Source organism: Ptychodera flava, chromosome 9, assembly GCF_041260155.1.
Source record: "Ptychodera flava strain L36383 chromosome 9, AS_Pfla_20210202, whole genome shotgun sequence".
NCBI classification, from domain to species: Eukaryota; Metazoa; Hemichordata; class Enteropneusta; family Ptychoderidae; genus Ptychodera; species Ptychodera flava.
The window spans coordinates 15,962,615-15,973,181 of record NC_091936.1 but is presented as its reverse complement, the minus strand read 5'-3'; the positions used below and the strand labels follow the sequence as shown (position 1 = coordinate 15,973,181).

The 10,567-nt window shown below is 41.0% G+C and overlaps 2 protein-coding genes across 2 annotated transcripts in view; one reads left to right on the top strand and one right to left on the bottom strand.

Annotated features, from left to right (window-relative positions):
- The first annotated feature begins 420 nt into the window (after window positions 1-420).
- On the top strand, window positions 421-1,617 carry LOC139141181 (solute carrier family 35 member G1-like). Its single transcript, XM_070710805.1, has one exon. The coding sequence runs from the start codon at window positions 421-423 to the stop codon at window positions 1,615-1,617; it is 1,197 nt and encodes a 398-aa protein (XP_070566906.1).
- Window positions 1,618-8,255: 6,638 nt separating this feature from the next.
- LOC139140156 (glycine receptor subunit alphaZ1-like) overlaps window positions 8,256-10,567 on the bottom strand; it is a 37,938-nt gene continuing 35,626 nt past the window's right edge. Inside the window, exon 9 of the mRNA XM_070709213.1 lies at window positions 8,256-10,080. Within this exon, the coding sequence (XP_070565314.1) occupies window positions 9,805-10,080 (276 nt within the window). The 3' untranslated portion in view covers window positions 8,256-9,804. The remainder of the gene's footprint in view (window positions 10,081-10,567) is intronic.

Below are 10,567 nucleotides of genomic sequence, written 5' to 3'. Positions count from 1 at the left end.
CGGTGAATTAGGACAATAATTCTTTGAATAAATTGCGAAGCCAGAAGCCCCTTCCCCCCCCCCCCCATCTCCTCTCTGGAATGCCAGCAGTGCGGGTACGCCATACTTCACTGAAAGGCTAACCCTGGTTCCAGCGTTTTGTTTTTACTGACGACGATACAATTTTGTATTGATGACCGATTTTGCTTTATTTGCATACGATAATTACCCTCATGTTTTCGCGCTCACCCATATATATCGTTGATTGGTGTATCACATGTATGATAACACCCGTGATTATGCCGTGAACCGTCTACCAGCATCGTTGGGCAACAGTTCATTAATAGCGTACCGATCTCTCCATCACGTGACATTTTCAGACTTCAGTAACCAGACGACTACGTAGGTGGGTCACTCGAAGAGCGTGTCAACTTCCTGAAAATGTCGGCAAAAAGAGGGGATTTCAAGAAATCTTTTCGAGACACGATCAAACTGAAGCAAACGGAAGTAGGCTACATTCTCCTCAACGCGACAGACGATGACGAAAGCACCCCGCCGTCGCCTGTTGCTGTGGATCTGACGGACTTGTTCACGCAACAGAAGCGAAGTTGTTTCGAGAGAAGCCGAGAATATTTCGAACTCCTGAGGAAATCTGTCTTCGGCGTTTTTCTGTCACTCTTGCGCGGGACAACTTTCGCTGCAGCCGGATTTCTGATCGCCTACGCCACGGAACAGGGGATACCTTACCTGCAAGTGTTGTTCATCGAGAACGTAACTATTATGGTGGTACTGTGTCTATGTCTCGTCGGTTGCCGGTTGGACGTGATGGGAGACAGCCCGAAATGCTTTGTACTAACCATCAGTTCTGCGCTGTTTCTCTGCTTGGCGTCCATCGCCTTCCCGGCGTCTCTGGTGCTGATTTCTCTGCAGAACACATCGGCGGTTATTGGTGTAGTGAAACCGATACTGACAGCTTTGGTGGCCGGGATCTTTTTATCCGAACCCTGGACGCTGTTCGATGCTTTCTGCTACGTACTGAATGTAACCGGAATACTAATATTAACCGTGCCGTCGCTAATATTTTCGGAGGACCCGACAGTAGACGAACTGGTCGAAGACGACGCGGCTTATTCAAATCGCGTCGTTGGTCTGACTCTGGCCGCACTTTCAGCCGTTTCCTTCTCCCTATCGTCGATCCTGGCGCGTGCGTTGAAGAGTCGAGTAAACGCCGCTGTTTTGTTATTCTACCGAGGTCTCTTTGGTTTTCTCTTCAGCTTTATCTTGATGTGCTGGCTGGAGAGCCCGTCATGGCACTGGACCAGGCCGATGTATCTCATCATGATCGCCGAGTCACTTCTGATCATAGTTTCAGGATGGTCCTTCTTCCGCGGGTTACAGCTGGAGAGCGCCGCCAAGGTGGTATTATTGACGAACGCTCAGCTTGTGGTCGCCTACGCCGTACAGATCTGCGTGCTCGGCTACGCCGCGGCCCTCAAAGACGTACTCGCTGTGATATTGATATCGGTGAGCTTGATTTCCGTCGCCTTAGTAACGTCAGTGCAGAATCTAAAACAGCAAAAGTTGTTACTAGCTGTGACGAACCCGCCGAAAGAAAAGCCTGAACTCTCGTTTGAGTAGTTTATCTCGCGTTTAATAGATTTCCGGTGGCGCTGTCAAGAAGTGCCTGAACTACCCTACAGCATCATTGTCGCCAGTTTCAAAAGTTTAAAACTTGAGAGATCCGAGAGTGTATCATGGCAACATCGTTTTGCCATGACGCCATGTATGGAATAATAGGCTGAACGTTTTGGAAAGGACAAGTAATGAATACAAACGAACGACAGACAGACAGACATGTGTGTAAGAATTTCTCGGACACCAGACACTGTCTCTTCTCATGACATCCCTGCCATGCTACGCTGCAGTGTGTGAGGACACTAGTGCTATTGTGGGATCGATTTGTTATGACACTCACAGGACTATGTCACTCTCTAGATATTTTTCGTGTGAAATGTATTTTCGTTTGACGAATGCTCATTTGCCATCTCCGCACCCTATAGTGTGCGTATTATTTGACGAATGGTTGGTCGCACACAAGAAAAAAACCCAGAACTACAGCGCAGGTAGACGATACATCAGAGTGAGACACAAGTTTTGTCTTCTCCCGGGTGGTAACAAATACATGAAAATATGCCAATGTACAATGTAATGTAGTTATTCTGAATTATGCATCTGAAAGTACTGTTTACGTGATGCTTCGTGTCAGAGATATAGCATGCGGAGAAGAAAAAAAATTATCAGTGTAGTAACAATATTTCGCACAACAATTGATGTTGAAGACTTGTTGACTGTATTTTTTCGAAGGGGAATGTTAATTAAAGAAATTCATGACGACCCTGGTTTATTCTACAAAAATACTGCAACTGCAATTTTTTGCAAGTATGGACGGTACGTTAGAAAAACAACGCTACACACAAATGGGCTGAGATTGAATGTTTCATACTCGTTGAAATATTTCTGCTTCACACTGAGCCCAATAGAAATTCGCTAATGCAAGTGAGACATTCCGTCACAGTCCATTTGGGCATGGAATTATTCCAATCACATTCTCGTCACACAGGGAAAATGTCAACTTCCGCAACGGAAACTTGATATTAAAACAATCATTAACCAATTGTTATAGTTCTCTTTGAAAGTGTTTGCTAAGTGTAGGAGTTGCCTTCCGTACGATTTCTGAGAGACAGCAAGAAAGAAGACGTCTTTTTTGTAATTTAAAAACTGCAGTCTACTCCTGTTATGCATAGAAGGAGATATGTTTATTGGTTTATTTAAATTATAACCATTGCCATTTTGATGGCGAAATCACCTTAGAAAGAGCTATGTGGATTAGAGTGGATTACAGATCGTTGAATGACTGTATCTGTACGAAGTGTAGAACTTTTACAAGTACTCGTGTAATGGTCAGTAATTCACATGAGAGCTGGAACTGTCGTGACGAACACGCGAAACAATCGGTGTAGGGCTAAATTACACCTTTATTGCACCAGACATCGTGACCGAGTCTGCACGCTCAGGTCTTACGGTAACGGTCATGACGAGCGGTACCAGAAATAGAAATGATGATGATGATGATGATGATGATGATGATGAAGTAATGTCATGTCAAATAATCACAATAATTAGCTATTTATATGACGTGACGTTGTAGATACGGAAGCCGCAAAGGTAACAATTGCGCGAATTTGAATTAACCGCAGCATTTGACACTTGACCCTGTGGGATATGCTACAATTCTTTGTTTTGGACCCTCTTCATGAATAATTTACGACGATAATGTAGTGGTTGCGTAATAATAAAGAACATGAAGGTAGCACACAGACCTCCATGATTAAAATCAGTCACTGGGTAGATTATTAAATGTGTGAACGAGTTACGCAATATTTCTAATACCAACATATAGAAATACAAAAACATGACAATAAAATGTCTGTCACCGCAGACTGTACCAGATGTTTGCTTATATCTACGAACTCACTGAGCTGTTTTCAGCATTTGCCTATACTGCAGAACAATACCCTTACTTTCTGGACAACTCGACCCCAAACCGACTCGACCCCAGTCAACTCGACCCCGAGTCAACTCGACCCCGGTCAACTCGACCCCGTACCCAAGTCAACTCGACCCCGAACCTTGAGCAACACTAACTCCGTATCATGTGCGATTATTTTCCACCTATTTTGAGAGTTATTCCGTCTCTCTGTATGTACGAATCTTCATTAATGTACGTACTCTATCCCACGCGATTGAAAGCGATTGTTTAATTGTAATCTATGCTAAAAAATTGCCGAAAAAGATAGCGCAATTAAGGTGTCAATGTAGGCCATAGAGGTAGAAGTACGTCCATGCACAGACGCAACGACGCGTGGGCATGAAAACAATGGAACACAAATAGATTTGCATAAGTGTGTACAACGAACGCTTTGGTTTTTGATTCGCGTTCACATCACGTTCCGGCATCACGTCCAAAACGTCAACTTCAAGTGAAACTGACCAGTGCCAGGTAAATACTTAAACTGTCAGATAGGGCAAGTTATATATCAGGTCCAGTTGACTTTGGTTCGGGGTCGAGTTGTCTTGGGTTCGGGGTCGAGTTGTCTTGGGTACGGGGTCGAGTTGACCGGGGTCGAGTTGACGCGGGGTCAAGTTGACCTGTTACCAATACCCTTACCTCTATCTTTCGCTGGCACACGATAATAAGGTGATAGTGTTTATTTTGTGGGATAATAACTCTAGTTATAATTTTCATTAAAGGGACGCATTCCCTGGCGTGAGTACACCTATTATTGTTACATGTGTATTTTTCATATCACGGTTTCCCTCTGACTTTTACCGTACCTTCCTGATACAATTTAACATCACCGGGACAATTTTTAACTATTTCAATTGATTCACTTGACACTGAGGGCGTTGTTCCATAAGCCTTCAGAATTCGGTAATCTAAAATAGTCTTTCTACACGACTTAGCATAATCTCGCTCAAAGTCTTTGGACCCATGTATTATGTCTTAACTTAACAAAATTTAAAGAATAAAGTTTTGGAAAATCTGCTGTGTTTTATTGCATAAATCGAGTGACTGAGATTATTGGGCCGTACCATGTATTCATGCATGATGGAATAAATTAACCATACTTATTAATGACTCAGTTCCTAATGAAAATATTTTTACTGCAAGGCTTCATAATGTGTAAAAAAATTCATATCATGGTATCAATGTTCGTCAGAAAGGTCGCATACGCAAGCGAAGTCACACCGCGCCCTCTGGAGGCGTTAAAATCGTAACGGACACGTAAAATTAATGGGACAAAATGAAATGTGAAGATAGAGGCTTGAAATTGAGATATGACGAAATACACAGTAAAACCGTCTGAACCAACTTCTTTCGAAAGAGTCAAATATATATCACATGAAATCAACGTCTTCATCTCTCAAAGCCACCATTCGCCACTCCGTTGTCACCCCTTGCCAGTGACTTGTACTTATTTTTGATATCTGAATTCATTTTAATCATAAAATGAAACCCAGATAGTGGACACTTCTACCATCAGTATGAAAAGGAATATTAACGTAACTGTAGATAATAAAAACAATAAACAGATGGGTTGAATTTCTATAAAAGCAATCCACATGAACTGATACAAAATTATCATATCTGACAAAGAGAAGTGAAAAAAAAGATGAATTGCTGTAATTGTATGAGAAGTTCAAGGACCATTCATGACCTTCAAATCTTACAAGCCTTGAGTGTTCAGCGATAAGATAGCCAGTTTTTTTATTTTATTTATGAATACAGTAAAGGGTATTCATTTGTGAAGATAAATAGAATTTCAGTTCAATACATAGGAGTGAAGGACGAGTTCAATTCCATAAAAACAAATAACTTTCTGAAGTTCAAAATTGTGTAGTTCAAACAGGAAGCTATGGTACTGTAAAATATTTACTGTTACAGTGATGGGTGTAGAAGATCATCAGTTTCTGACATCGGGATTGCTTTGCTATTTTGGTTCTTGTACAAACGTTTATCTTCCTAACCAAGCAAGAGATCCTATTTTTTTCTGAGCTCTAAACTATCCTCTGCCTTACACGGATGTGCCCTCAACGGTTTAAATGTTGATGAGTGTCGACCACAGAGCTCGCCAGTTACTGTGTAGCGAAACCGTATCCGGGCTTCGACACAGATCAACATCAGTGGGGTGAACATGGGGAGATTCTGAGGTCGCTCTAGCCATTCAATATTCAGAGGTCAATGTTTACGTGTGGTTGGACTGCCAGTGGTACCAGGCAAATAGAGGCTTTAACATAGAGCAGAAGTTAACTGAGTAAAAACAATATAAGATGGTGGAACTTCAACCTGGCTTATCACTTTTCATCACGAAAATGATTTCCATTTTCATAGCGTAAACAAAGTGGATTAAACTCAAGCTTGAATTCATTTATAACGTTACCTCAGTTACGAAATCGTTTCAAGAGGCGACGTGTTTTCTCGCAAGGGGTGTAACTTGTATCTCAATCCATGGAGGTACATCCATGCTCAGAGCAATGGATTCGATATGCTTGAAATTGTTCCCAATATTGCGCCAAACGGCAGCACTCCATAGGCCCCAAGACGTACCAACGTCACCATTTGCAGGACTGTCCGGTATTAAAGCCTTTTAAATACCCCGGAGTTTGTCCTTGCCCTAAACAAGTGTACATTGACGTTATGTGCGAAGGCTATCAAAACCGGCAAGTAGAAGTTACGACGCACCTGTGGGATGGTTAACGTTCGGCCATTCATCGAGGTGGGGCTACAATATACAACGCCACCAACGGCCAAAAACACTTTGCAACTGCGTTCGTCAACGGGTTAGACATCGAAGCTACGAAATATACAGCAACTTCAATGTAGCTTACTAGGCCCACCCAAACGTTTGGTTTCTCTGAATCGATGTCAACTGACCAGGTGTCCTTGGCAATCGTCTTTCCCATAGGAAAGGCGATGGCCACCGGCGTTCTTTGACCGCAGGCCGATTACACATACCCTTAAGGTACTTACAATCGTGTTCGACTCTCAGTGCTTACTTACAAAGAAGCAAGTCCATGCCTTGTTTTTTCGTTAACGCTGCTGAATTTTAACGTCAGTATAATTTCACCAGTTGTCATCACTGGCCAGAATTTTCACCATACGGTGTAACCATTTTTACGCAGAAAGCTATGAAATTTTCAACTTTCCAGAGTCAACATTAATGCATGATTTTTAGGTATTTCTATCAACTCATCGCGCGACGCCAAAATGAACTTTTCCTCTACAGATACTGTAGAAAATTGAAGTTTTATGGGAATTTCACGTATAAAGTGACATGTTTCAGCTAAAGGATACGAACACCATTAGCTTCCTTTTAATATCAGAGTTGGTAGGCTATAAAACCAGTCAGACGTCTTTCGATTCCGGTGATGACGCCAATGCAAATAAGGCGCCCGCCAGCTTTCGTTAGTATATCGTAAAGTTTATTACCCCTTTGTCATTTGATGGATATGATCTGCTCTTTTTATTATAATTCAGAGTTACCCTTTCCTTTGTATTCGACATACGCCAGACTAGAGAAAAAAATCAGGAGCCGAATCGACTCATGTTCCACACGATTTCGATTCGAGCAACATTTACAGAATAAACTGTTGCACTTTACATGCTTAAATGGGAGTTGTATCAGAATTAATGATGCTTTTGAAACTCATATTTATTTTCAGTTGAGGGAACAGCACAAGTAGTCACAATATTTTTGCTTTAAAAAAGAAGGCATAAACCAGGTGAGGGCAAACGTCACATACCGCCTCCGGAGTTTCCATGATTGTGCGTTAACCATCAAGTTCGCGTCGCTAGGATACCAACAGCGACCACAAAGCCACATCAAACTCGGATGACGGAACTCTTTGAGGACCAGCGTGATATCTCCTCTCCTTTCTCGGCATGCTATTACAGCTCGACAAGTTCATGGTGAATATGATCTCACAGGACTACCGCTCGCATGGTAAACTAATTGGCAAAATATTTCAAAAATGAAGATTTCGTATTTTTTTTATGAAGAGTGTCAGGTATAGCGATGTGAATACCGCATATCTGTAACGAACGATAGCAAGGGTAAGATCATGATTTGTAGCTCGCTAAGGATGGTGTTCATGACGGTGATATCGATGATGCTGGAGCCGGGCGAGGGTATCATCAATCTTACCAGCCCGAGAACAGGTAACAAATCACGATCTTACCCGAGCAATAATGTGTTATCAATTTTATTACACCGAACAAAAACTTCTGTGTCCGAACCTAGTATTATATGCAACACGATTGAAACTAATTTTGGATAATTGGATGGTGAAGTAATGTCGATTTAATCTACAAATGTAATCTCATCTGCTTTTCTTTTTATATTACACACTTCTTTTTATGAGTAATTTTCTATATTGCAACATTCAGCTATGTGGCACCTAACACTTTTGAGAAATTTGCAAAATATGAAAATCCAATTATCCCAAATTAGTTCCAATCGTGTTATGCGTAAAAATCGTGGTCGCAGCAGAAAGTAGTCACGAGCAGAGGGCAGCATCTGTGAACGGCTCCATTTTCCGATACTATAAATTGTTTTGGAATAATTTCTAATGACGTCCAATTCAACTGGAGTTACGTGTTAGCTGGTGCGTATGTCCTGGGATCGTACGCGTCAGCGAACTTTTCTACCAGAAGGCTACCAGCGCAGAAAAGATGCGCACTGAACTCAGGTGGCGTCCGCAGCAGTCAAGATCAACGGACCCAGAAAAGATGCGCAAGAGTCTAATAAACCATGTTTTATCCTCTTTTTTAAGATGCCACGTGACTTTCGCAACTTATGGTGCATTTATGATGCTTATATATGTAACACAGAGTATACTATAATTAACATAAATCATATTTTGAACGCAAATATGTATAACAATCTCATTTATTTGCTACATGAGAAGCAAGAATAAAACGAAATGCGCAATGATTAAAATAAACAGAAGAGAATATTGTTTGTTTTAGTGAAGATAATCAGTCAAATGTTGAAGATTGTCAATTGTAATTGTAGATTATTTCCCAAGTGCACTGTTAAACATTATCAATTATTAGTGTCATCATGATGCAGGTGGTAAATTTAATGTAACATGTTGTTTCTGCTATTACATGATGTAACTGTCGATGATTTCCTTTTTTACCCGAAGCTTGATAAATACATGCAAATGCAATGAAATTTAAACCGATTGCGTGGTTTCAAAATTGATCAAAACATGCTGGGCACTTGTAAAGTCCCCCAGTAAAATGTTAATATTGTACGTGCCACCAGTAATTGCCGGCTGATGTAGATATAACGCATTTTTTTCCTTTCAAATAAAAGGTGGCACGTAAAATTTCAACAGCAGAAGAGAGAAAATGGCGAGAAGTTAAAATATCAGGAGAAGAGAACCATCGAAATGTAAATGTAAATAATCTCACCTTTTGCGTGAGATTCTGTCTGTACTATGTACAGCCTCGTTGCCACAACAAGAGACTGTGACCTATGACCTTATGTAAATTAAGGGAGTGTACATACCCTCGAAAATAAGGGTGTTTAACTTTTTTACACACTGTGCACACGGAAACTATTCCCTTTCCTCTTGCTCAATGAAGCATAAAGTTCATAGTTCAACGCATACGTTTTTTGAGCAACAGAATTACCACAAAATTACTGGTTATAATTAAAATGGTAGCAGTTCTCCATGTTAACACCATGGGGAAAATAACAGAAAAATCCGATTATCATTAAAACCAAACGGTGAAAACTTTATCTTATCTAGTGGTTTCAAAATTGATCAAAACATGCTGGGCACTTGTAAAGTCTCCGTCTTGAATGCACAAAAAGTGCCGCAATATGCGACAAGAAACGAATCAAAACACACCAGAAATAACGTGCAATATATTCATCACCTAGTTTTGATACAAGTTAATGCATCTTGGAAAAGGCCAATACCTAATCAGATAACCCTGTTTCATTTTTTTCTGTAAATGCAGTTATAGAATGAATTGTCATTTTCAAAATCGCAGCATGGAGATCTCTCTGGCTTCCCCCGGACAGGCGACTTATCGAACAAGGTATCCGTTTCTGTAACACGTTCATGTTATCTAATTTCTCTTGAGATTCCGACATGCAAAATTCTTCACCTCTACATTTCTAAGCCTGGTTTCCTGTCACATGAACAACGCATGCGCCACGCCCTTTGATGAGGTATCAACATGTCTTCTCAACTTTTGTCATTGAAGTTGTCGTCGTTATAACTCACAAGGCAAAGTGGCCAATAGAGAATATTAAAAAGCAGAAACAACACGGGGAACACAACCCTAGACACTTTGTCAACTTTTCTAGGGTTTACATTGTCAGCGATCAAGGTTGCAATGCGGTAGTCTCGTTCGTCAATGTCTTCCTGAGGATTTCTTTCAAATTTACTGTGTTGTCTCCGGTCTCCGTTCAGGGCGTCTAGTTCCATCGTGTTATCTTTGCTTGAATCACCTGCCAGCATCTGTAAGTAACCAATGACAGATAGTTGACATTCGGAGAGATGTAATGTCGCCCACACTTTTTTTTTAAAAATCACACATTCGCTTCTTGTTTCGCCACCTCCTCAACTAACCCGTTTAGTTCAATCACATTGTGTTGTGACAGAATCCACGAAAACGTCTCCTTTTATTTTGCACATGTCAGAGATTATGATTGAAATGAATTCATGTACAGTGATGGTATAGGAAAGGAAAGTATGAGGAAATAGAAAGGCAGAACCTTTGCAGGGCGTCAGTGTACGCCATAATGTTTTCCAGAGTTGAAGACTTCTTTACCTTTCAATACCAAAAATATGTCGACTCCTCTGTCCTCAGAATATGGAGGTGCGAAAATAATGATGTTAACATTGCCGGGGTGCTTTTGTACACCTGTGTGTTCCCGTGCACGTCTTCCTCTTTGTCTCTCAGTATGACCCATGTCGTGTCTCTGTGTGTTTTCCTTGAACAGAA